The 27,189-nt window shown below is 46.3% G+C and overlaps 1 protein-coding gene across 1 annotated transcript; it reads right to left on the bottom strand.

Moving 5' to 3' along the window:
- Window positions 1-811: 811 nt before the first annotated feature.
- HDC (histidine decarboxylase) lies at window positions 812-22,507 on the bottom strand. Its single transcript, XM_021694005.1, has 12 exons — window positions 22,466-22,507; window positions 19,799-19,971; window positions 16,050-16,163; window positions 14,971-15,093; window positions 12,461-12,595; window positions 12,062-12,205; window positions 11,540-11,606; window positions 10,658-10,820; window positions 10,476-10,566; window positions 6,441-6,539; window positions 2,038-2,139; window positions 812-1,901 (listed from the first exon to the last, which is right to left on the bottom strand). The coding sequence occupies exons 1-12, from the start codon at window positions 22,491-22,493 to the stop codon at window positions 1,152-1,154; spliced, it is 1,989 nt and encodes a 662-aa protein (XP_021549680.1). The 5' UTR covers window positions 22,494-22,507; the 3' UTR covers window positions 812-1,151.
- Window positions 22,508-27,189: the final 4,682 nt, after the last annotated feature.

The following is a 27,189-nucleotide window of genomic DNA, read 5'->3' on the forward strand; positions in this document are numbered from 1 at the left end:
GCCTGTGAAAAATCAAGGCTGATAAAAGGTATTTACTGTTGGTTCCACCCAACACTTGAAGATGGGCCTGTTTCCCAGCCCCTGTGGGGGGGGATAGGAGTCTAACTTCAATAAGCACCAGTTAGCAAACCCAGATGGATTTCACATGGACCCCCTCATCCTCCCTGTAAAGTGCCCGCTCACCTCCAAGTCAAAGTTGAGTCTACTTTATCCTGGACCCTTGTCCCTACTGCAACAATATATTACTGAGTAAAATCTGTCCTTACCACTTCAACTAGCATCCAGCTTTGTTTACCTTTGACAATGTTAATATAACCCATTTCAGAGCCATCTCAAATAGGAAGAAAACAGGTTTTGACCTATGAATTAACTGGGCAAGCTGCCTGGGAGCACAGCTTTTATTTGACGACAGGGTCCAGAAAGAGAGAAAATGTACAAGTTCTAAATCTAGAGAGGGAACCTTGAAATGGACTGAAGGACTGGGGCGGGGGCCGGGGGGGGGGGGGGGTTGCCGTACCGTGAGCTTCTGATCAAGTACGGCACAGTGGAAATAGCATGAGCTTTATCGAAGACAAGGAGACCTGGCTTTGCCCACTTACAAGCTTTTGTGACCTGGGGCCTTGGTCTCCTCATTTATAAGCTGTGAGTCACAGTGCCTGCCTCAAACTGCCTGCCTTCTTCATATCAAGGGCTCCTCCAAAGTCATTCTTTCAGAGTTAAATCCACATCTTCAACATCCCGAAAAGTAGAATCCATAAGTACATACATTTAGGCTCCAGGATATGCTCTGATGAATTAGTCAATGTCTCAGTGGTCAATTAAGTCACACAAGATATTTTTTCAGGGACAAGTACAATTTATTTCTATAATATATTTCACATCACAAGCTGAACCATAGAAGCTGCCTGTCAGTACACTTCCTGGGGTCCTTTCTCTCTGACCAGATGGCTGGGACCTTCTGTACCATGCTGCCTTAAGCTCCCCATTTGTATCTTGTCATGGGTCATGAACCTCTGTGAGAATCTGATAAAGTGATGGGCTCTCTCTTAAGAAAAATGCACATACACATAAGCACACTAATTCAGCATACAATTCTGAGGGGCTCAGCAACTCCCTGAAACACATTCTTGGATTCTGGCTGAAACCCTGGTCTAAACCATCGCCTGCAGAGGGCAACAGGGCAACTGGAGCCCACACTGAGAGCTACATTCTGGAAAGCTTGGGACGCTGTAAAACTTGATGAGTTTTTTGAAGGCACTTTTCTTTAACATCATCATCTCTTCTGGGAACCTAGAGAAGATTCTGGCCCTGGAGGAGCCACCATTCTTCACGGAGCCATCCGCAGGCAGTGGTTTCTGAGCACTCACAGGCATGCTGTTGCAACTGAAGGAACGCACGGCCTTCTTCTTATTTTGCACAGACAAATAATTGAACAGGAAGGAGGATAGCTTGTGCTTGGTGACGTCTGGGGCCTCTTCTGAAAAGCAGTCATCATCAAGTGGGTCAAAGAGGGTTTCAAGATGGCAGCTGTCTTCCCTTTTCATAGGACTGGCTCCCACACACTGAGGCTGCTTGATGATCTTCCTGGCCTGGGCTTGGTCATAGCCTGCCCCATTGGCAGACTGAAGGGACATCCCATTGGCCAAGGCTCTGGGGCCCGCGGTTAGGGGGATGAGGTTCCCAACCTGAGAGCTAGGTTGGGAAGTACAGTGCTGACTCAGGATGAGAGTAGCAGCATCTCGAATGAGATTCCAGTCTCTCAGGATGTCCCCTCTGGTGGTGAACTGGGATGTCACAGTGAAACGGATGATCAATTTGTCCTGGACAGTGGCCGGGATGAGGAAGAGACGGCCAGCTTTAGCTAATTCCTTTAATACACTTTCTGTAAGACAATTAGGACCCTGTTTGAAGAATAAAGAGAAATGATGTCTATGTCACATCCCCCCCTAAGCATCCCCAGAAGCCCAGTATTTATAGATCCAAGAGGCTGGACAACCACCAAATAACATAATTATAAGCCATGGAAGATGGCATTACCTTTAGGCGAAAAACCACCAGGCCAAGGTGCCTCTTGGCAGGGATTTCAAAGAAAGGGTCATTTCTGACCAGAGACTCAAAATATTTTGCCATTTCAGTGCCCTAAAATTGTAAATATAGAGAGAACTGAGATTAATAATCGGCAAGGGACAATTCTGCATAAAGTTTCACACTGCTAAATGGGTTTAAACATGACACCTTTGAACCACAGAGTTCTGAATGGCTTCTGCCTGATTTTCTTCTCCATTTGATGTAGCTCATATTCCAAGCTGGAAAACCTCCCGTGAGCAATGTCCTATTGCTTGTCACATCAGATCCACCTCAGGAACTCATTTCTGAGGGCTCTCTTTCAACTCAGCCCCAGAGCCAGAATGCATGTGCTTTGCAATCAATGCATCTGGCCTCAAATCCTGGCTTCACAGCTTTCTTACTGGTCCAGGTGGCAAGCGAGGGCCAAAACCCAGCCCAATCTCTGCATTCCCAGCCAGATAATTTGTACAGGCTGGATCTGCCCAGAGGAAGAGATTCTTGTTTTCACAGTATGTAGAGGCACCATGTGGGCTGTCAACAGCCCTGTCCATCTCCTAAGCCTACATCTTTCCCTTGCCTCTCAAACCTTTTCATACCTTATACCTCACATGTTGTTTCATTACCTCCTCTTTTTTTTCATTCCACAGAGAATATATTTTTATACATCCTCCCCACGTACATCATAGAAAACTCTCAGGGTGCCTGGGTGGCTCAGTTGAGCACCTGCCTTCAGCTCAGGTCATGATCTCAGGGTCCTGGGATGGAGCCCTACGTCAGGCTCCCTGCTCAGTCTCCCTCTGTGTTCTCTCTCTCTCTCTCTCTCAAATAAATAAATAAAATCTTGGAAGGAAGGAAGGAAGGAAGGAAGGAAGGAAGGAAGGAAGGAAGGAAGGAAGGAAGGAAAGAAGGAAGGAAGGGGAAAGAAAGAAAAGAAAGAGAAAGGAAGAAAGAAAAAGAAAGGAAGGAAGAAGGAAAGAAAGAAAGAAAACTCTGCACAAGTTTAACAAGTACAACATTTCTGTTTGGGATGATGGAAAAAGTTCTGGAAATAGTAATGATGGTTGCACATATTGGGAGGGTACACAATGTCACTGAATTTTACACTTAAAAATGGTTAAAGTGGTCAAGTTTACATTATAGATATTTTCCCACAATAAAAAAATTTAAAGCTTTGTGCCATATTAATCTTTCACTGAAGTTTATGTCATTTTTTAAAATTTCCTTTTTTTTTTTAAAACCTAAGATTATTAACTAAACAAGGACAGGACTTACCTTTTCTTTCATTTCTAAAAAATTTCTTTAAGCATCCAGAAGGATCTCAATAAAATATTTGCTAAGTAATTATTCTCACGTGGTTCTCATTGAATCACCTGGTTCTCAGACTTGATACTCAATTTCAAGAGAACTCAAAGGATTTTAGCTAATCATACCACTTTTGCCCCAGTTTCTCAATTTTGGCCATTACACAGTCAGTTATACAAGGGATACACGTGGCATACAGACAGTCCATCATTGACTATACTAGGTCAAGTTTGGTTTTAATGGAAAAGTTGATGAAGTTGGTATCAAGCAGGATGTGGTCAGGTGGGCCCAGCTGTTATACCAGAAGAATAAGCAGGAAGGATGTTGGGGGACCTCTCTTTCTTGAGTACACTGGGATCTTTCTTTTCTTTCTTTTTAGGTTTTGATCTATCCTTCTCTTTAAGCCTCTGATCTCAGACTTAGCATTCCCTTCATGGTCGCATACTTTCTTGCTTTCTTCTCCTTCCCCATGTTCACGCCACACTCCCGTTTCTTCTGTCTTAACCTCCTAATTTTCTCAGCGGGGCTCAAGGAAAGTGACTTCCCTGAGGTACAAGTGGCACAATGCAGGTCTCCTGGTCACCAATACATGCTCCTCCCACCATGCTCTGCTGCTTCCTACAACGTAAGCTGATTGTGACAAGGTAGAAGCAGGGGCCAGGGGAGAGGGGAAATGGCTCAGCATCCCTGCCACCTTCATGAGTAAGGAAAGCATTGCTGCTACCCATGCCCTGAACCAATCTAGGTCGAGGGTGGGCAGACTACAGCCCCAAGGCCAAACACAGCGCCTTCCTGGAACATAGCCATGCCCATTTGTTTATGTATTGTCTACGGTGGCTTTTGTGCTACAATGTCGGAATCGAATAGTTGCAACAGAAACAGTATGGCTCACAAAGCCAGAAACAGTTACTGTCTGTCTTTTACAGAAAAAGTTTACCAATCCCAATTGTAGGTGATAGAAAATGATGAATGATGATGATGATGTTGATGAGGGGAGTCATCTGTTATCATTAGAAGAAGGGGAAAAAAATGGAGGATGGGGAAGGGGAGGAAGAGGAAGAAGCAGCAGAAGGAGAAGGAGGAGGAAAGGAAAGAAAAAATATTCATTGAATACTTAGGTGAGTATTAGGTCCTGTACTAAGTAAGGGCTTTATATGTATTATCTCATTTAATCATCACCATTAACCTTTGAGACGTATTATCATTTTTCCCATCTTATAAATCAGGAAGCCAAACACAAAAGTTTAAGTAATTTGTCCAAGGTCACCAAACAGTAAAGGGTAGAACAGAAAAACCAAACCCAGATTCCATGCTCTAAAGCATTACTGTATTACAGAGAGATACACATCTTGGTTTTACATAACCTTCAAGAGCTCACATAGTAGAAGACAGCCCAAAATTGTGAAGAGAGAAGGCTTTCCACTCTTCAGCAGCGCAATTACCATCTTTGAGCCTTGCTTCTGATATGGGGCTGGTCAGGGTGACCATCCCAAGCATTGTTGTAAGAATCTAATGAAACACTATAAGGTATTTTTAAAACTTAAGACCCTATGCAAGTAATAATTATGATCTCAGTCAAGTTGAAGAAATAAAATGAACTCACAACAACTCTGTTTTGGTTCCACCCCTTGCTGTTGTGGGACATTGGTCCCCTGTGAGCTCAGTTTTATAAGTGTGCTTGAGTAGGTGATCTTAGGAATGCCAAGGAAGCAGTGACCGTGACTAGGGCAGATGGACTAGTCAGGGAAGCTCCTGGGAGAAATGAAACGTAATCCTTTAACAACATTTGGAGAAGAGAAAGAAATCCAGAAGGACAAAACACAGGTGCAGGTGCAGAGGCAGACTGAGGATACCGCTGTAATGGGTCAGTGGGAAGCCTGAGCTAAAATAAAGGCTGATACCCGGGTCCCGGAAAGCCAGGCCCAGAAGAGTGGGCCTAGTGTAGGAGTGGGGGAACTGATGGGAATTCGGAGCTTTGACTTGCAAGAGGAGCATTAGGGAGTCGGCCAGCACCTACACGCTGCCTATCCAGTCCTCAGTTGCACACAAAAGAGCCCTCTGGGTGACTTGTAACCTCCACTGTCTCATTTCCCGGCCCACTAGCTCCAATCTTGAGTCTGAGGATCTTGAGAGAGCACAAAGTGCCTGATGTCCCTACTACATGCCTACTACAGCCACTCACTGATAAACATTCGGTTGCCAAACACCTTGGTGTTTATTACAAATGTAAAATTCCCAACAGTAAACCAGTCATGGTTACTGCTTCAACCATTTCATTTGGTTTTGTGTTTATTTCATATAGAAGAAATTCCCTAAAGGGAAGGTAGAAGGGGAAAGACACACAGAATAATAACGGACAATGTCTTCGGACTTATCCACGGCTTTTATCAATGGTTTTGCCTTATTCATAGGTGCTCAGAGAAACGGACGAAAAATGCTGCTAGCCAAAATTCTGTCAAGTCCTGCCCGTTTCATGAAGAATATGACAGAGGGGCACTGCCTGTCTCACTTACTTCTGGGTCTTATTTCTAGCACCATGATGTTGTTGTTGTTGCTGTTGAGTTCAGTTAAAATAAATTGTACCAAATATTTACCTTCGGTAAATAGGTATTGATACAAAGCAGAGAGGCTTGTTCCAGACTTGGTAGGTTTACATGTCCAAGCCAGAAGAGCCGTGTCTCAGGCATAACCATGAATGACTCCAATTTTCAGGCAGCTGTGATAATCAGAGTAATTCTTAGAAAGATATGTTCCTACCCCAGACACACGCACTGCCCTTTGGTCTATTTTCTTTCTCTCTCTGCAAAACAGGCTCTCAGGCCATCGCTCCCCGGTGCTTGACAACTAACAGAAGGCATAATGAGACCCTCCTGCAGGGGAACAGACAGCAGATATACCCCCGGTGTCATGTTCTGCTCAGGATCCCTCGAGCTAACAAAGAAATGGCTACCCTGAATAATCAAGTCCCAGGGGCCCAAGAACAGGTCCAGACACCTGAGCCATACACCGCAGGTCCCCTGGGCAGAAACCAGTCTTCCTCCCCCACAAGGACACACAGCAAGACTACATACATGTCTGACGTGCGCTTGAAGATTCTTCACGCCAAAGGACCGAATCACGAACCAGAGTTTGATAGAGCGAAACCGCCGGCTCAGGGGGATCTGCCAATGCTAGAACAAAGGCACACGGGGCTGATGGTTAGAGGCAAGGGCGCTGCTCCCTCACACACTCCTTGGTGTTGTCATACCCTGCCTGCCCTGCCCTCCAGGGATAGACGGTGTCACCACGACTCCGGAAGCTGTTGCTAAGGAGAAAAAGCCAAGGCAAGATACCAAAGGCTGCCCTGTCACATGGGAAGGTGGCCAAGAGTTACCCTTGTCTGGGCACCTGGGTGGCTCAGTTGGTTGGGCGACTGCCTTTGGCTCAGGTCATGATCCTGGAGTCCCGGAATCAAGTCCCACATCGGGCTCCCTGCTCGGTGGGGAGTCTGCTTCTCCCTCTGCCCCTCCCCCCTCTCATGTGCTCTCTCTCATTCTCTCTCTCTGAAATAAATAAATAAAATCTTTAAAAAAAAAAAAAAGAGTTACCCTTGTCCAAGAGCATGACAAGTGGAAACCAAGCCCATGACCCTGAACCAAGGAGAAGCCATTTTGCTTCAAATGCTGCTTTAAACATTTCAAACTGATATTCAAGATGGTGCAATACATTTTTTTTTCTTGAAAAGAATCTAAGTTCCTCAAATTGCAGAGAATAGTATTTCTATTCCCCCCAAAATGTAAAGAAGAGTGGTCAAGAGCTGGGACGCTACCAGCCCCGCAGACGTGGGTTTCCCCTCCGGCTCTGCCACTTCCTGGGTGATGCCACCCACTGGCTCCTCGTGAGACCGAGAACGAGCAGCACCTCCGAGGGAAGTGGTGTGAAGAGAACCAAGGCAAAGAGCTTCACAGGAAGTCGTCAGCAAGCGGTGGCTATTTAGGTGATAAAAATGTGAGCTACAAATCACAGCAGTCTTTCTGCCTAGAGCCAAGATGATCATTATTTAATGTCACGGTCTGGTCCTGACTTCTTCCTGTGACATTCCTGTGACATTCCCGTGCCCTCAGGAGCCATGACTCCAGCTTTCAGGTTTCAAATGAGCATCCACATCTGGGCCTCTATGAAACTAAAATTGACCCTCTGTTCCTGGTAACCAAATCAACAGAGCTTAAAGTTCAAGGCCGTGGGCACCCTAGATCGAAACATTTTCAAACCAATTTCAAACCAGTTTCACACATCTGAAAACAGACCAAAGGCTTTGGAAAACACTGACAGTTACCCTGATGTGGTAATGTGGTTTCTAATGACCTCTTCTTCAGATGTCAGAAAGCTTCACCACAATTTCTGTTGACCAAAAATAAATATTTATTCCACTGATATTCATGTACTCGTCCACAGGATTACCAAATCCTCAAAAATGTGCTCACCTTCACCCTTCACACTCACTTCCTGACCTGGCATGGGCACTCTCCCTTTGGGGACACTGTCCCGTTGTGGATGGACAATGTTTCTCCTATGTCAAGTACTAAGCCTTTGTTCTCCAGCTTGGGGACTTTCGTTTACCAGCAGAGGGCATCAAAACCTGGACACAGGACAAAATCCCTGTGACAGGGAAAGCAGTCAGCTTCATCCCTTAGTAGATGGACACTTTGGGAGAATAATGAATGGATAATAAGAGCCTTCTCTAGAAACATGGCTTCCCAAATGGTTATGGCTAATTGGCTGCTTTATCTCACCAGCAAATTAAAACGAGAGGCAGAGATGATTTTATTTTTTATTTCTTCACACTATGTTTGTATGCCCAGTTGTTCCTCTTGTCACTATTCCAAAACCAATCCATGCTGACCCAGCTAGCTGATATTCTCGGTTAAAGCAGGAAATTAGGACTTAGAAAGGGGGACGTGGCTCTTCTTTAAATCCAGACATTCCCCAAGCCTCCTCTGTGTCCTTCCAAGGTTTTGCAGGTCTCCCCTGCCAAAGGCAAGACAATGCCCCATCTGCTAGTGGGAGCTTGAGGTCAGAAAATCTAGCCCTGATTTTAGGTGGTGCCAGAGCCCAGGGATGAAGTCCATACGTCTTCTCTCCCAGGATGCTGCTTATTTCTGGCTCCTCTCAAACATGGCTGGGCTTCTATTTATAGCTACAGCCACCTGGGGGAAAAAGAGCTTGGGTCAGAGCAGCGGTGAAGACTCTCAGGATCACAACAGATAGAAGCTTCCATTTTCTAGAAGTTTCTTTTAGACTTGAAAATGGAATCCATAGAATTAGAGGTGGGGGAAGGAAACGCATAAAGTGCACCTTCTGGATGTGGAAATATAAATAATAAGGTTTCCCTGGACCAGTGCTATGAAAAGTATAATTCAATATTTTTTATAAAAAGTTATCTAGAAGAGAGAGAGTACCATAAAATGTCCAAACTGATGGGAACAAACCACAGAAAGATCTCATGACACTGGTGGGAACACACAAGCAAACAAAAAGGTAACACGAGATCCAAAATGGGCAAAGGTAAGATAATGCTCTTAAGTTATGATGATCCAAATACACTTATGGAAGAATGGGTACCATTTCCCATTTCACACTCAAGAAAGAAACTTAGAATTATCCCTGAAGAGCTCTGCCCCTTGGGATGCTGTGGAAATGTTTTTTTAATTAAAAAGTTGCTGAAAACCTACCAGACAGGGCAGTGAAGATGCAAGAACCATTATTCGTCTATTTTTAGCAACCTCTCGAGGGTCTGTAAGCTGAGTACCTACAATTCCAATCAAAAATCTAAAGGAAGTGTGAGCTGGTCTGAGGGAGAATAAGCAATACAGTCAAGAGATGACAGAGCTATTATTTTAGGACTAAAAGGCCAAGACATTTCAGTTGCCCAAGGAGATAAGACAGAACCATCTCTTTACAAACTGAGTCACAGACACCAGGCATTGCTCTCTCTGCCTCACGGCATTAACTCATTTAATCTCACGACAAGCCTAAGAAGCCAATATTATTATCATCATCCTCATTTTACAGATGAGGAAACCAAGACACAGAGGTTAAGTCATTTGACCAAGGCACAAAAGGTTAATGAATGGAGGAACAAGGATTCAAACACAGGCCATCCGGCTTTAGCACCTCAACGCTTCACCGCTTTGCTATAGCGAATCTCTGCAGCTTAAAAGAAGAACTTTTAGCAATATTAGCCCTACCGTTAATTGAGCATTTGCCACATTCCCAAGACTGCATTAAGTGATCTATATGTATGTTCCCATCTCAGCCTCTGTGAATCAGGGCCTGTGAAATCAGGATCACTGTGCCCATTTTACAGATGAGGAAGCCACAGCTCAGAGAGAGCCACTAAGTTTCCCAAAGGCCCACTGCTGGGGTAGCATTTCAAACCAAGCTCGTCTACTCTGCTCTGATGCCTCCCATTGGCCACGGGTATAACTGGTTTACATCTCTGTCTCCCCTACAATTAAAGAAAAGGCTCCTCTTCAAACTGAGGAGTAAATCTGAAGAATTCATTTCCCTAGGAGATAGTACAGGCTGAAAACGTGGGCAGGTTCAAGACATGGAGGTGCAACTAGCTGAGAAGCCCAGGACTAGTTGGCAGCATCCAGAAACTCAGGAAGGGTACCTGTGCCCCCACCCCCTCTCGTGGAGCCTCCCAACGTGCCTCCACCGCCCTGGGGACAAAAGATGAAAGCAATTCAAGCAAGAAGCGTCTTTCCCTACCCATGGAGATTCTCCACCCTTCCCTGCTGCTGGGCACTAAGCAGAAAAGATTATCCAAGACGGAGACAGAAGGGAATCGATTCACTCATGGTAGAAAAGGCATCTCTGGAAATTAAGGATTGCCACACATATTCAGGAAATGGGCATATTGCCTCAGAGGTTGGTCTCATTTTCTAGGCTTTTTAACAGTTTTCTGGGTTTCATTTGATATGCTTAGAAACCGAAGGCATACAGCAACATATTATGGGATGGGTTCACAATATGCCAATTTCGGATGGAAGCCAACATCAAGGAGACCTTCTGGGGTCAGGTGCAGTGAGCTTCCATCCCAGAGGCCGTCTCTGGCCACTCACCATGAAGTCAGTGGCCGTGCCTGAGTCGGCATGCCTGAGGTAGATGGGGTTCACGCTGAAGGTCTGCTGCAGCTTGTACTTGTCCTTGACCCTGTGGGTTTCCAAACAGGCATTAGTGGCTGAGGCCTCTCCAGAGGAAGCAAGGCTTTCCCATGGGCTGGAAGCTTGGCTGCCTCACTCACCAGAAGCCAGTACAGTCAAAGTGCACCATCATCCACTTGGAGGGATTAAAGGTGAAGGAATCGGCGTACTCGATGCCCTTCAGAAACCCCCGGAACTCGGGGCACAGGAAGGCCGTGCCTGCGTACGCAGCATCGATGTGGAGCCACAACCCCTCAGTGGCACCTGAGGAGACAAATGTTGCCTGGCTGGGAGGCAGGACTGGGGGAAGGGCCATGGGGCGGGGGGAGGGGCAGCACATGGACGGGAAGGGTGGGGGCCTCCGGAAGGGAAAATCCACAGAGCTACAACCGGCCTTTTGCTCTCACCGGCCAGAGGGTCGACAGGCTAGAAGTTCCTGGCACAGAAAGCAACTCCCCGCTGGTCCGCTGGTCGGGAGAGCAGGGTTAATGCATCTAACAAATGTTCCAGAAGGGATGTCTCTCTTTCCTAGTGGGTTTCTTGCTTGGGGATTTTAAGCAACCCCATTTGGGTTTCTTCCCCGCCTATATCTTCCCCCATGGTTTCCCCTACCCTACCATTTTCCTTTCCTTGGGCTAGAATAGAAAATATTTGACGGTGCCTCCTTTACCCTGTGTTTCGCATATGGCCTGTTTTAAGTAGATTCTGACATACAAATGAGAGGGCACGAAAACCCGAGACTCTCCCACTGTTGCTTCCTAAAGAGGATGCAAGGCAAGGGCTGGGGGGGGAGCTCTAAGCCCCGGTCCACTGCTGGGAAAAGCAGTGCCCTGGCTGCCTTGTGACCTCCGGTGGCTCTTCTTAAGCTCTCTGCACTGACCCACGAGGGGAAAGATAATGCCACGGAGCTAGTTTCAGGTTCTTGCTCTAGGGAACAGTCTAAAGTTTGTGACTCTTCCTAGCCAAACAAGGCAGACACTTACAGATGGGGCCCAGCTCTGACAGGCAGTCAAATGCACAGACCCCAGTGGTCCCCAGTGTAGCACACACCTGAAGGAAAATAAAGGAAGTTAATGTGGGAAGGTGGGTTCATGTGACACAGTTGGCCTGAAAAAAAAGATTTAACCACAGCTATTATCTATCCTACCCATCCCACTGGAAGAGCATGTATTTCACATTACATTTTACCATGACCCGCAGTAAGAAATACATTTTATATAGCAATCTAGTACATGTGTGCATTTGAAAGAAAAGTTTCGCCAAACCATACAATTCTGGCTATAGGAATGCACTCTGATGGTTTGTATTCTTATTTGTTTCTTATACGGATTATGACCCACAAAATTTATTTCCTAACACACCAACGAGTAGCAACTCATAAACATCGTATTTGACAATTGTTCTGCTTTTTTTTTTCAGCATGTTACTTGCCTAAATTCTGCCCAAATTCCTTCCTCACCTCCAGGTCCTATCATATTCTAAGCCGAGAACCCGTTCTGACTTACAAAAACAGGCACCAAGCCCCGTTCCTTGTCCTCCTTGATGGCTTTCTGAAGAGCCTCCCCTCGGAGTGAGAAGTTGTCGTCCACAGGCAGAAACTTCATCTTCACCAGGGAAATCAAACCAGCTTTTTCCACTGAGGAGTGAGCCTAGAAGGACCATGGAAACTTGTCAGCAGAGTCCACCCGGGATGAGCACCCCCCAGAAACTGCTGAAGCCAGACTAGGGGAATCAAAAATAACATTTGCTGTGTGTCTCCCCCCCCATGGTCCCTGGAGAGAGCTTCTGAGGCCTGTGCCGCCCTGAGCTCCAGCATACTCATGTCTAGAAAAAAATTACTCAAGAACGAAGATTCCAGAAGCCAAGCCCTGACCCCAGGGTTTGGCCTGTACTGGGCAACTCACCTGGTCAGAGGCATAGGCAATGAGCCGGGCGTTCAGGGAGGACTCATCTGCCCCGGGTTCAGATGCTTTCATTTCCAGGATTTTGTCCTTCCTTGCTGCCAGCAAGGCGATCAAGGTGGACTCGCTGACTGTGCTCTGTAGTGGAAGAAGGATTACCGGTGGCAGCCTCTTCCTCTGGTCCCTTGGCATATTCCCCTGGCCCCTGCCTAAAGGGTTGTCCTTTCTCCTGACTCACAGGTCTATCCCACATTCTCCGTTCACAACACCCTATGCATTCCTGGGACACCAGCCTCTCTTCCAATTGCCCCGGGAAGTCATGAAAGCAAATTTGCACCCAATACCAACATCTTTGAGAGGCCAGAGACCAAAAAGAGACTGCTCAGCCTCTGCTAGATACAAATTTGCCTATAGATATGTTTGTTCCCCATATAAAGCTTGCTAAAAATAAAGAACTTTTCATTTATTCAGTTTAGACATGGAAATGGAGTTTGTTTCTAAAGGGACATTCCCGAGAGAGTGGGTTCTGGCTTAATGTGAGAGGCTGGTCACTTTGGCCTTGGTTCTGTTACCAGCGGCTCCCGTGACCTTTGGCTACCGTTACCCCTCCGGGGACTCTTTTCTGTTTATAAAATGAAAAGCACCCCTTCGGCTGCCTCCCAGAGTGGGTGTACTAATTAATTATCCAAATGAAGGCTGGATAGGACTTTGTTTTGGCCATGACTGTGGGAATCCGGTGGGCCCCTCAGCAACCTCACAGAATTCTTAAAGGTTTCTCATCATTCATTCACTTGGTCTTTGGTGTCTTTGCTTCTTGAACTCTTCCTACGGATATAGCTCCCTGCTCTCCCTGCTAAAAAGCCTGGCAGATAGCGGTATAGATCAGATCCCACTAGATATTCAGCGTCTGGATATCACTCTGCAACAAGGAAGCCAGCAGAATAGTAATAATAATAATTCGTAGTTTACAAAACGTTCTGTCATCCCACTGGCTCCTCATAAAACCTCTCTGAGGTACTTGTGATTCCCGTCTACAGATGAGGATAGCAATGCTCAGAGATGTTACAGGACTGAACATGGCTGATGAATACAGGAGGAAGCGCCATTTGGATGTAGATGAGCGTGTGTTTAAATCCTTTCTTCCACTTACCAGCGGGGCAACTGGGGCAAGTTTTTAAACTCTCTGAGCTCCAGTGCTCTAATCTCAAAAATTGGTGATGATACTATTTACCTACAGAGTCCGTGAGATAATTAAATGAAACGCAAGATCCCGTACGGCAGACATTTAGCATGTCTCCCAGATATACTATCTGAAGTTGTAACTATCTGCAAAAGACCCAGAAGGTCCCCAGCATGCAGTAATTTGCCTTCCTTGGGAGGATTTTAATCTCATTGCAAGACTGGAGAGAGAGGGGGAGTCATTCAGCTAGCAAATGAGCCTAGCAAAATTTCCAGGTCTCATCTCAGGGCAGCATGGCTATTTTTATTTTAAAGAAGGGCTCATTCAGGGGCACCTGGGTGGCTCAGTTGGTTAAGCTTCTGCCTTTGGCTCAGGTCATGATCCCAGGGTGCTGGGATTGAATCCTACATCGGGCTCTCTGCTCAGGGGGCAGCCTGCTTCTCCCTCTCCCACTTCCTCTGCTTGTGTTCCCTCCCTGTCAAATAAATAAATAAAATCTTAAAAAAAAAAGAAGAAGAAGGGCTCATTGAATGTTCATATCCACTCTCTGAGGAAAACACTGTTGCTCTATTATTAGTTATTATTATCTCTATCTTAGAGGTTGTAAAACCAGGAAAATTATGTATTAGAGTAGAATTCAAGAATCTGGGGGTCCTCAAAGGTCTCAGAACCAAGCCCTCATAAATGTCAAGGTTTATAGATGCCAAAGTACACATCAGTATGCACAGTCAACGCGAGGCACCCAGCAAGCTCCACTATGCCGATGGCTCTTAACAACACAAGAAACCTTTGAGAAACTATCATTTGACAGATATCCAAATGATAGTGTTGTAGGATAAAATAAATCAAATGATGGTGTTCATTTTTCTCACTGCCCAGGGTCTCCTGGACCCAGGAGGGAGGGCAAGAAGTCTCTCCTTGTCTTCTCTTTTCCTTTTACCGTAAGGTGTTAAATGATTCAAGGCAGGGGAGGGGTCGGGTAAGAAACAAAGAAACTGAATCGAGCAGTACTGGAAATGTGACCATGGGTGGACTTCTTAATCTTTTTCAAAGAAAAAGGAGAAAAAGAAGAGTGGCATTGGCAGCCACAGTGGGAGTGGTGGTAGCAGCCGAGGCAGTAGCTCTGAGGGCCGCATCGGCCATCATGGTGACCATCAGGATAATGACGATGGCTAATGGCAAGAGGATGATGGCAGTGATAGTGGTGGAGCGGGTGACACAGTGGCGGAGGGGCGAGCCTCCCTGGACAACAGGAGAATGGCCTGCGCCAGGGTTCAGCTTATCTTTCACTACTCAGCCCCCAAGCTGGGAGGAGCTTTGCCAAGGTAGGCACCTGCAGGACGCCTCCTCCCTGGCTGCCGGGGTGGTGGTGCAGGAAGTGCTCTGGGAGTCCCAGCATTTTCGCCAGCCAGTCCATGACATTCATCTCCAGCTCCGTGCATGCAGGGCTGGAGGCCTGGAAGAGGGAAAGCAACTTCATCCAGACAGCCCCCAGGACACCAAAATATCCCCCCACCAGCCCCAGAAACACATCTGTCTCTGCCCTGGCCTTCCCTGCATCCCCACGCTATCAATGGGAACCTGGCCTATCTCCCCCCTCCCAGAGAAGGGGTCCGTGTCAGGCCCTGTGCCCCATTGCCACCCCATCCTCTGCCACAATAGAGAGAGAAAAGGATGTAGGGCTTTGGATTGATGCCCCGCCCTCAGTGGGGTGGAGTCTTTCCTAACTCCCAAAGTCCCATGGAGAAACAGCCCTAGAAATGATCGCTTCCATTTGGCTTCCCTAGTCCCTGAAATACCCAGGTGAGCAGCATCCTGAAGGCCAAGGGCAAGTTTTAGGACTAAGAAAGAAAGCACTTCTTCCTAGAAAAGGTAGCAACTCTCCCCCCTACCCCCTTGAAGCCCTCCCCGCTCCCTGACACACCCTGTAACAGTTCAGGCTTAAAATATAAAGCTGTTCTCGGAGGCTTCTGGCACAATTTAAAGCAGCTCGGTCCTTAGGGGGTGATTAAGGGGAGTCTGAGGATATATCCCTAACCCCTCACAGACAAGAGCCCAGGGGAAGTTATACCCATAGGCACCAAAGTGCTTAGTTAGGATCACAAACTGTAGCAATGACCAGATCTCAGTCCAAATGTCACCTCGGTCTCTACGAGCTGTGTGATCCTGGAGACGTAAGTTACCAAGCCTCCATTTCTTTATCTGAAACGGGCCAATACTCCTGATTCCATAGGGTTAAAGGATAAGATGAGATCATTTCTATGAAGTTCAAGCTCAAAGAATGTAGCCGTTGTTCATGTTTAACTTAGAACCCCCGTTCGGAGATCAGGACAGAATGTGCCTGCCCCAGGATGACACTTTCTGCTCTGGGTCCAGCTGCCACCAGTTACAGCTACGGCCACGGTTACTCACCCAGGTGAATCCCAAGCAGTTGATGGCATCGGCCAGCATGTCTCCCAGCAGCGACGGCCAAGAGGTGAGGGCTGGGTAGTAGGCGTGCATGTGGGGGCTCTGCCAGTGCACCACCTAGAGGAACAGCGTGTCCATGTGTGGCACCAGGAAGCAGGTCTGGGAGGCTTTCCTCTAGCAGAGGCCCTCCCTGGCCACCCTAGAGATGGGCTGACCCTTGTAAGACAGTCCAGTAAATGACACAACTCCATAAAAACATAAAACATATTCCTGGTGTTCCTGCCACCCACATGTCTCATCTTCTAGGCTACCTCATCAGTGGGGCACTTGTATGTATGCAAAGACCAGAAGGGCATATGCAAAACGAAAACTGGCATGGTAATTAGGGTTGTGGTTTCCGGATAGTGTTCACCTCAGGCTCCCATGCTTATCCCCATGCCACCGCTGCCCAGTAATAAAAGGAAGAGGAAACTATGAGCTCCAGAAGAAGAGGTTGCTTGTCCCATCCAGTGTCTTGCAAAAAGCATCCTTTGTTTTATGGGTCGCCGAGCTCTCTGGGCGCACAGCTCCCACAGAGGGTCAGTGTGAATGGATTCAAAGCCATCCTTCGTTTCCCAGTGAGGATGGAGAAAGGAGAGAAAAGGGCGGGCGAAGCGCCAGCCCTCGGGCCTGGGATCCCTACCTCCAAGTTAAGCCCTGAGCCCACAGTCAGACTGAAGAACCAGATGTAAGCAGGAGCCAGGTGGATAGACAGGGCCCCACCATAACAGGCTCACTGGCCTCATTGATTATCTAATCCGGCTTCATCTCCTTGTTGATGAAGATGCCCTGTACATTTCTGCATTTGTGCTTTTGAGCAAAAGTGCTGTGTCTCCTGACAAGCAGGCACGTCCCACACTAACAGAACCTTCCAAAACCTGCCAATTCCTAGAAAGCTACAAAACACTCACTTCCTCCACAAACCCTTTCCCAGTTCCCCAGCCCCCTCTGATCCTTTCCCTGAACCCATGGAACCCTCTCATTCTAGATGTCCCACCCTACTGAGAACTCATTAGTCAACATCTTAGTGTACCGATACTTAGTGTACAGAAATTCTTGTAATCCCTCACTAGCAAGGACAGTGTCCTAGACAATGCGTGTGGTAGAAGGAGTATACGATTCAAGTCCAAGGACACAGGTTCCAGTCCTACTTTTGTCCCTAACCAGCAGTGTGACTTTGTAGGTTTATTGTGAAGCTAATGAACTTAAGCTCCAAGGTCCCGTGTTTGCATGGGTCTTTTTTGAGAAAGACACTTAATTTTATTTTCTTACAAGGGATCTCAAAATTTATATATGATGCAGACCCCATAAAAACAGGATACTCCTCTGCACCTTAATTTCCCAGCATAAAATAAATTCTGTTTCCTGGGGTTGTCATGTGGATTGATCTGGGAGGAAATTGGCAAAATGTAAAGCACTAAGGTTAATGATGAGTTAATCACATGGTGATAGACACATCATATAATCTGACTTGACTCTTAGATAATCAGACCTCTTCCTCTGGTTTTTGCCAGGCGAAATGTGTGGAAGGCAACAACGCTATCTTCCATTTCCCCATGCTTCATCTCATTTAATTCTCAGAGTACACCTATGAGATAGGTTCTCCCATTAACCCGTTTTACAGATAAGAATCGGGGCCGGCTAGTGTGAAGCAGCATCCCTGTGATCACACACACCTCACAGAGACAGATGACAGTGCCAAGATAGAAACCCAAGGCTCTCTGACCCCAGGGCCCAAGCTCCTGAACAAGGTGCACCCTGCCTTCTCTCCCTCAGCGGCTCTCTCTCTCTACCCCCATGAAGCGCAGAGGAGGTCTTTCTAACCAGAGTTGGAATTAAAGCAGAAGAGCAGTTAATCTCTTTGTGTCTAGGAGATGGCAGGGAGGGAAAAATGAATCCAGTCTTCACTGCGGTGTTGGTCAACGTGAGAAAGCGAAGGGCCAATCGCTTTCAGGCCATCTCTCAGAGGCATTGGAAGACTGGGCCCTCATTATCAGTGTCCTTAGTGGCAGTATTTTGGAAACCCCAAAGAAGGGCTTCCATCCCCTAACCCTATCAAGAGGCAATTATCTGTTCTTGCAAGATAAATATGATAAGATAAGCCAGAGGAACCCTTATCAAGAACAGACAGACCTCTGTTCCAGAAATGAGCTTCTCTGACCACACCCTCAGCAACTGCTGGAATTACAATCAACAAATCAGCTCATTTCCACCCCCTCTGACAGTTGCTCTCGGTCTCACTACCAAATTACAGTTGGTCCCTCAGCAGATTACGTTTTACAGAATGAAATCCATGAGATAATCTTATCGGGGTGCTAGCTTTACGATAAAGCGTAACGATACAGAAATTTTGCAAAAGATGCTTGTGAAATAGGCTGAGTGGTCAGAGAGAGATGACTAATTGGTTTTGTACAAGACTGCCGACCACTACGTTTGTACAGACTTACTCTGAGTTTGGATAATTTGTCATCCCTGCCTCCGGGCATATTTCTGTCCCATCTAAAGCTTTTAGGGGATGATGGAAGCAAATCCCAAGTCAGCCTCGGGAGGTGTCTGGACACATGCCGTTCAGGACACCAGTGCCCCAAGCAGACAGAGTGAAGAGAACAGCCAGCGTGTTGGGGTCCCACTGAAGGGCGGCGCCTGGGTGCGCAGGCTCAGGCTGGAGCACTCAGTCATACACGAGAGGAGGTATCAGTGTAGGAGAAAGAGCCTGTGGAATAAGACTGGCCCAGGGCTAAAATCTTGGATCTGCCACCCTACAAACTCTGTAACTTTGAGAAAACAATTAACATCCCTGAGCCTCAGTTTCCTCATTTGTAAAACAGGGATTGTAGGGTCACTGTAGGATAGAACCAGCCAGCCTGTAACGGGGCTCATCCAGGGCCTGGCATGTGGGACATGGAGCTCAGTAAAAGGCAGCCCTTCTGTGGGAGGAAGACTGGTGCTCTCACTTTTAGCATGAGCACCTTGGCACAGCTCCTCGCCCATGGTGGCCAGGGACAGCATCACAGCCCACAGAGGCGGGCCCCAGCCCAAGCACCAGCCAGCCTCTGTCTGCTCCCTGGCCCTGCCAGTGCCGTCACCAGGCTGTGCTCTTTGTCACCGGGAATATATGATCCAGGGAAAGTTCCTCTCCACTCCTGAAAAGCAGCTCAATCGTGAGACCTCCCCTTGGTAGTGAAGGACACCATTCCCACCTCCAGGAGTAGAAACGAGGGGGCTGCCAGGGTCTCATTCAGCTCCCAGGACCTCTCTATGTGACAATCGGGGTGCCCTAAGGGAGGGTATCTTCTCGGCCTCCTTCCTTCCCGTCAGCCAGTCTCCGCATTCTGTGGGAAAGTCCCTGGCTCTGCCATCTAGGACTTCGGGGACTGTCTCCAGCCTCCTCTCTCTGTCGTGCTCTCCACATTGGCCTTTCCCCTCAGACCCGATGTTCATCCTTACCTCATCCCATTCGACTGTCGTGCATCCATCAGACTAGGCCCTGGGGTGAGGTGCTAACGCCCTCAGGCCTCCCACCCAGCACCACAGGGCAGCCCTGGCTTCAGAATCCTAATTTCAAAGTCCTGGCCCTCTACATGCCCACACGACAGGCTGGCATTTTGGTGCCCAGGTGGCAGGCTTACCCAAGGCAGGCCTCTCTTCAGGCCTACTGCCCGCCCTCCAATGCCCCGAAACCCAGAGTCACCCTTGTGGTGACTGTAGCTCACCCCAGGCATGATGATTCGCTCGATGTCCCCAAAGATGCTGTCCCAGCTGTCGGGTTCCTCGGGAGCACTCTCCGGCAGCTGGGCTCGCAGGTAACCAGGCCGGACGTCCGGAGTCACACGCCGCTCCCGCACAGTGCTCAGGTACTGGCAGATGTACTCCACCATCTCTTTTCCTACACGGGAGGAGGAGATACCAGCCTCATGTCCCCCGACTGGGCCTGGCCAATCCATGCCTGACCCCCTTAGGTCAGGGCCAAGAGACTTGGTGAAGAAGGAGATGGATTCGTGGGCTGATGGGGAGAAGGTCTGATGCCTAGCATCAGCCGTGTCTTCAGAATTTAAAAATAAGTGAGGGTGGGGGCGCCTGGCTGGCTCAGTCAGTAGACAATGCAACTTTTAATCTCAAGGTCGTGGGTTTGAGTCCTGAGTTGGGGGAAGAGATTACTTAAAATAAAAAAGGGGGGGCGTCAGTTAGGCGACCAGCTCTTGGTTTCAGCTTGGGTGATGATCTCAGGGTCATGTGATCAAGCCCTGCGTCAGGTTCCAAGCATGGCACAGTCTGCTTGGGACTCTCTCTCCCTCTCCCCATCCCCCTCCACCCCATCTCACCCCACCCCTGGTTCCCTCTCTCTCTCTTAAATAATTAAATAAATATTTTTTTAAAAATGAATGGAAAAATAAGTGAGGGAATGAATGACCAGTGGAGGGAGTGTGTGAGTGAACAAACGAACAAGACAGAAAATCATGAAATATAAAACTCAAGCACTGAAGTAAAATATTTATTTTTCCTCCCCTTTCCCTTATCCATATCAACCTTGATTGTCTCTTCTACCTTTCCTTTCTTCTCAAAAACAGAACATCTAATTAATTCACTACCTTACAGGTTTATCAGAATCTCTGTGGCTCTTTCTACACACACACACACACACAAACCCTATACTCTTTGTTAGCATAGATGGCAAACTCCCCTGCCAGGTCCTGATACAAGTTGAAAAATCTACTTGCTCACTATTCCCATTGGACCAGTAATTCTCACTTTTGGACCCCATGGACTTCTTTGAGAATCTGATGAAAACTATGGGCTTGCACGCACAAAAAAGTGCTGTATAATTTCTGAGGCTCATGGCATCCCCAAAGCACAGCCATAGACCCAGACCAAGAATCCTGCACTAGCCTTAAGTCTTGGGAAAATGCAAAACCGTGTCTTTCTGTTTGTTTGTTTGTGTCAGGTTTTTATTTAAATTCTTGTTAGTTAACATATAGTGTAATATTAGTTTCAGGAGTATGCAAAACCAGGTCTTAATCACTCAGTTTCTTTCCCTCTGCTTGCGCCAACACCTCAATGCTTAGGACATTTCTTAGATGCTCAAAAAAAAAAAAAAGATCGAATGAATGAATGAATAAATAAGGAAGAAAAATAGCCAATTCAAATACTCTGAAGTGAGTATAAATTATTTTTTTCTCCCCTTTCATTTCTCCAGGACAGGGCTTCAGTCTTCAGTGCCTTTGTCTCTCGCTCCCTCTGAGTCTCCCTCTCTGCTTCTCTCCCTTTCTGTGTCTGTGTGCTCATCTCCCTCTCTCTGTCTCTCTCAATATCTATAATTCCTCCTTAGTACTCCTTAGGCTTTTCTTCCCCCTGCAAAAATAATAATAATAATAATAAAATAAGATAAAACAGAGAGAAGGAGAAGGAACCTGATTTCTTGCCTCTGCACCAGCTCATGGAAGATTCTCATAAGCAGGACCAATCCCAGAAAAAAAACCATGAAAGAGAAAGAGAGGGATTTTGACACCCTTCGCTCTCCTCCAACCCTCCCACAGTTGGTGCTTCTCGTTACTGCAGTGGCACCCCAGCAGGGCTCTGAGAGCGCTGGACCTGGCCCTGCACTTGCCCAGAGGCAACAAGGAATGTATTCGTGTTCTACACACAGCATGGATGTCCTCGGGAACCTGCTTGAGGCTCTTGGGAAGCCCGGAAATAAGCAAGTGCAGACTTGAGTTGTAAAGCCGCTAGCTACTTAGGTCTGGGTGGAGGGGAGAGGAAAAGTTGGATTTAACGCGGGACAATACCTTACGGCAAAGAAATCTTAGGCAGCATAACTTACCGGTGGGGAGGAAGATATAAAAAGTCACAAAGAGAAAAATTAGAAGCAACTATCTCCTGTCCCTCTTAAGGAGCCATGCGGGACAACAGGCTAACCGTTTGGTTTCTCTCATTCCACAAGGCTTGGAGATACAGTAGCTGCTCACTAAATACGTAGGAAATGAAGGACTAAGTGAAAGAACAGCACGGACAGATTCGCACATACAGAAATGAATACATAGAAAGGATTTGCAGTGACTACAGAATACTCGAGGAAAATTTTTTTCTGCTTCAGAATATGAATAATCCCCTTTTCCCATTGAGTGGCTGGGGAATCCAAACCCTCTCTTCGTGAGAAAGGGGACAGGAAAAGGGAGACACAGGAGAGTGGGAGAGGGAGGATGAAAGAGAGGTTGAGAAAGTTTTAAATTCCGGGGTCCCACATTCCTTCCCCAGGAAAAAGTTTGTGGAAACCAACTCTCGGAGGGCAATTCTACTCCTCCTGTCAAATGACAACCCCCCTCCCGAATCCAAGGGCGGAGCCCCAGCACCTGCTCCTGCAGAGAGGGGTGCCCAGCGCTCACCTCTCTCTCTGTACTCCTCGGGCTCCATCCTCTGCCCGGGGCTGCGGCGTCTCACAGGCACGGAGGGCACTGAGGGCGGACTCCTGGGCGGCCCGTGTGGGGCTTTATTTAAAGGGTTCTCCCTTCTTCCACCTTAGCTCCACCCTTCGAAGGCCCTTCCTCTAGGCTTCATGAACTCCACCCCTTCTTCCCCCGATTCTGGTCAAGAGATCCAGGATAAAAGGCCCTTCTAAATTAAACAGTGCACTCAGCAACGCAAACCTGCAGGCAGCCTTTCCGCCCCTGGCCTCGGGCCCTAGAGCCCCCGCCTCGGCGGACAGAGCGCCGGCTCTGCAGCCCGGAACAAAGCCAAGGGTGTGCGGAGGCAGTGGCCCGCACGAGCGGTGTTATTCCTGCTATTGCTTCTCTCTCAGCAGCGCGGAGGGAGGGACAGGCACTTAGAGAGACGCTGCCCGGCTGGCCACTTGGCGCTCAGGGACGCGCAGATACTATCATCTAACACAGCGGATTTTCTAAATGACCACTTAACACTTACTGCTGTAGAGAGATGAGAAAACCCAGATAAGCAAAAAGAATAAAAATGGAAACATCACCCAGGCTTCATCGCTTTTAGCGCTTGAAAGGGTGCGTGTGTGCATGCGTGTGTGCGTGCGTGTGTGTGTGTGTGTGAGAGAGAGAGAGAGAGAGAGAGAGAGAGAAAGGGCACGCAGACACTATCGTGAGGAGGGCAACACGACTCTTGGAGCCTCCTTCTGAGGAAAAAGGAATCAAATGCATGCTCTGGTTTCTCTTCAAACGGCATAAAACTCTCACCTTTTACTAAAGATTTCTGTGGAGAGGGAAGAATTGAAAAGTGATCAAATGCAGGGCGCCCGGGGGGGGTGCAGTCAGGGAAGCGTGGGACTCTTGGTTTGGGCTCAGGTCTGGGCTCAGGTCGTGATCTCAGGGTCGTGAGATGGAGCCGCACCCTCTGGGTTTAGTGGGGAGTCTGCTTGAGATACTATCTCTCCCTCTGCCTCTGCCCCCCAACCCATGCTCTCTCTCTCAAATTAATAAATAAATCTTTTTTTTTTTTAAGTGATCAAATGCATTCAAATTGCCAAATAGAACAGAACTTTTTTGTTTCTGGTCTTCATCTTTCTTGTCCTCTTGGTGGTATTGGACAGCTACTACTTCCTGGTCCTTGAGGCATACAGCCTCTCTGGGCTCCCAGGAAATGGCCTGTCACACTCTCCCTTCTACCTCTCTGCTGTCTGCAGCCTCCGATCAGGCTGTCGATGTTGGCATGCTTCAGGGCATTACCCTGCTCTCATCTTTCTCCTGAGGTGGCCTTATCCATTGTTGTGGCTTAAATGTTACCTATGTGACATCCACATAGATATAGAGCCTGTGTCAAATTTATACCATGAGGCCCTCCCAGTTTCTGAGCTCCAAAATCTCTTATCCAACTGCCTACCTGACAAATCCCTTTGCATGGTGTCAACAGATTCTGTGTCTGAGGAGAAACCTCTCCCCAGCGGCCGTCTTGCTGTATCCTCGCATGATGAGGAAAGCGAGCTCTAGTCTCCTCCTCTTCCTATGAGACCCTAATCCCTTTATGAAGACTCCACCCTCCAGAATTTACCTAAACCTAGTTCTCTCCTAATACTATCACTTTGGGCGTTGGGCTTCAACATATGAATTTGAACATGCAGTCCATAACAGAGTACATCTTAAAGCTGGTGAAATCTGAATTAGGCCTAATTAACAGTATTGTACTGATGTCAATTTCCTAGTTTTGACGTTTTACTAAAGTTATGTAAGATATTACCATTGGGAGAAGCTGGTAACAGAATGATTTGTAGACTCCACACTATTTGTGCAACTTCTTCTGGATTTATAATTATTTTAAAATAAAAGATTTTTTTAAATTGCTACTGAAAATTTTACAGTGAGGTACCACTTCACACCCACTAGGATGGCTATAATCAGACAGATGGCACCTGGCTGGCTCAGTCAGTAGAGCATGTGACTCTTGATCTCGGGGTGGTGAGTTCAAGCACCACGTTGGGTGTAGAAGTTACATTAAAAAGAAAAAGAAAAGACAGATAATAACAGATGTTGGTGAGGGTGTGGAGAAATTAGAACCCTCATATGTTGCTGGTGGGAACATAAAAATGATGTAGCCATTTTGGAAAACGGTCCTTCAAAAAGCTAAACATAAAGTTCCTTTACGAATCAACAATTTCACTACTAGGTATACACTTAAGAAAATTTATGTCCACACAAAAATTTATACATGTTGTTCATAGCAGCATTATTCATAATAGCCAAAAAAGGGAAACAACCCAAATGTCCATCCGTGGATGAATGGATAAATAAAATGTGGTATATCCATACAACAGAATATTACTCCATAAGAAAAAGGAATGAAGCATGATCCATGATACAACATGGATGAACCTTGAAAACATGCTAAGTGAAAGAAGCCAGTCACAAAAGACCACATATTGTATGATTCTATTTATATGAAATGTCCAGAATAGTCAGATCTGTAGAAACAGAAAGAAGGTGACTGGTTACCAGGAGCTGGGTCAGAGGGGAAGGAGTCAGAGCTTGACAGCTAAGGGGAACAGGGTTCTTTGGGGGAAAAGGGTGATGAAAATGCTTTAAAATTGATTCTTGTGATGGTTGCACAACTCCATGAATATACAAAAAGCAGTGAATTATTCATTAAGTGGGGGATTTTATAACATGGGAATTATGCCTCAAAAAACAGGGATGCCTGGGTGGCTCAGTCGGTTAAGCATCTGCCTTCGGCTCAGGTCATGGTCCCAGGGTCCTGGGATTGATCCCCGCATCGGGCTCCCTGCTCAGCGGGGAGCCTGCTTCTCCCTCTGCCTGCCGCTCCCCCTGCTTGTGCTCTCTCTCCCATACTCTCTCTCTGACAAATAAATAAATAAAATCTTTAAAAAAAAAAAAAGAACCAGATTAAAAAGAACAAGTATGCCTGGGGAACATAAGGTCTTTGGGGGGGAAAAATGGCCTAGTGGATTTGGACTCCAGCAATATTGCCAATAGTCTAAATCTTTCATGAGACCAGGGGTGGAGAAGTAATATTGACGGTGATAATAGCTGACATTTATCTAGCACATAAAAAGTAGCAAGCCCCACGTTAGGCATTTTAAATAGAAAAGTTTGTTATCTTCTCTTCAAGTGTTGTATCTGTGCATTATCTTTCTTCTATCCTTCTGCAACTCCAGTTATGCTATGTTAGACTTTGTTACCTTATCTCATATATATAATATATATAGTATTTATGTGTGTATTATATATATTGTATAAGTTATAAAAATTACATAGATGTATGTTATATATGTATAATATTCTTTTCTTTATTTTCCATCTTATCTCTCTGAATTTCAGATGGAAATTTTTTCTGCCCTATCTTTGAGTTCTCTCTTCAGATGTATCTAATAGGATAATAAACCTGGTTATTGATTTCTTAATATGTTACATTTTTTCAGTTCTAAAGTTTTCATTTAGTTCTTTTTTTTACAGTTTTTAATTTCTTACCAAATCTTTTCATCTTGACTATTATTTCCTTGAACATAATAAACTTTTTTTTTAATTGCCACTGAACAATATAAAAGACCCATATAAATGGAAAGACATACCACTTCCCCAGAAAGAAGACTCACCATCACAAAGATACCATTTTTCCTAAGTTAATTTATACATTTAACACAATCCCAGTGAAAACCCCAGCAAGAATTTTGGGTATTCTGTTTTTTTTTTTTTAAGGTTTTTTTATTTATTCATTCGAGACACAGAGATACAGAGAGAGAGAGAGAGAGAATATGAGCAGGGGGAGAAGCAGAGGGAGGGGGAGAAGCAGGCCCCCCGCCGAGCAGGAAGCCCAACGCGGGGCTCAATCCCAGGATCCCGGGATCATGACATTAGCCGAAGGCGGACGCTTAACCAACTGAGCCACCCAGGCACCCCTGGGTATTCTGTTTTGGATTTCATTAGCTACTTTTATAGTTCACAAGGAAAAACAGCAAGGAAAACTCTGTAAAAGAAAAGTAACTAGCAGGTTCTGTTCTCACCAAGAAGGTATTAAAATATGTTATGAATCATCAATAATTAAAAGAATGAGAAACTGATGTATGAACAGACAAAAGGAAAAATAAATTCAAATACATACAGGAATTTAGCATATAATAAAAATGGCATCTCAGACCAGAGGAGAAAAAATGAACTACTTAATAAATAGGAACAAGGAGAGCCATCTGGAAAAAAGTTGGATTCCTCACACCAAGAACTTAGATAAATTTTTTTTAATCAAAGATTTAAATTTAAAAAAATCACAGCATACAATTATATGAAACCATCACCATAATCAAGATAATGGTTTCACAGATGTACACATATGTCCAAACTCATCAAATTATATGCATTAAATATGTGCAATTTTTTTTGTATGTCAGTTATTAGAGGCCACTTTTGGCAAACAGGCTTGAGCTATGGAATGTGGAAAGGGCCCTCAGCGACCCTCTGGCTGAACACAGCCGGGCCCATCAGCTGACCCACCTCAAAATCTCCATAGGCTAACTGACCAATGGGCTGCTTACTTAGGCACAGTTGCCAAAAAGGGGGAAATTCTGTACGTCGCCATACCTCCTCACCCTCCCTCTTTATAAACAGCCCCCGCCCCGCCCACTGCCTCGATTGTCTCTCTTCTG

This window comes from Neomonachus schauinslandi, chromosome 9, assembly GCF_002201575.2.
Source record: "Neomonachus schauinslandi chromosome 9, ASM220157v2, whole genome shotgun sequence".
Taxonomy (NCBI): Eukaryota; Metazoa; Chordata; class Mammalia; order Carnivora; family Phocidae; genus Neomonachus; species Neomonachus schauinslandi.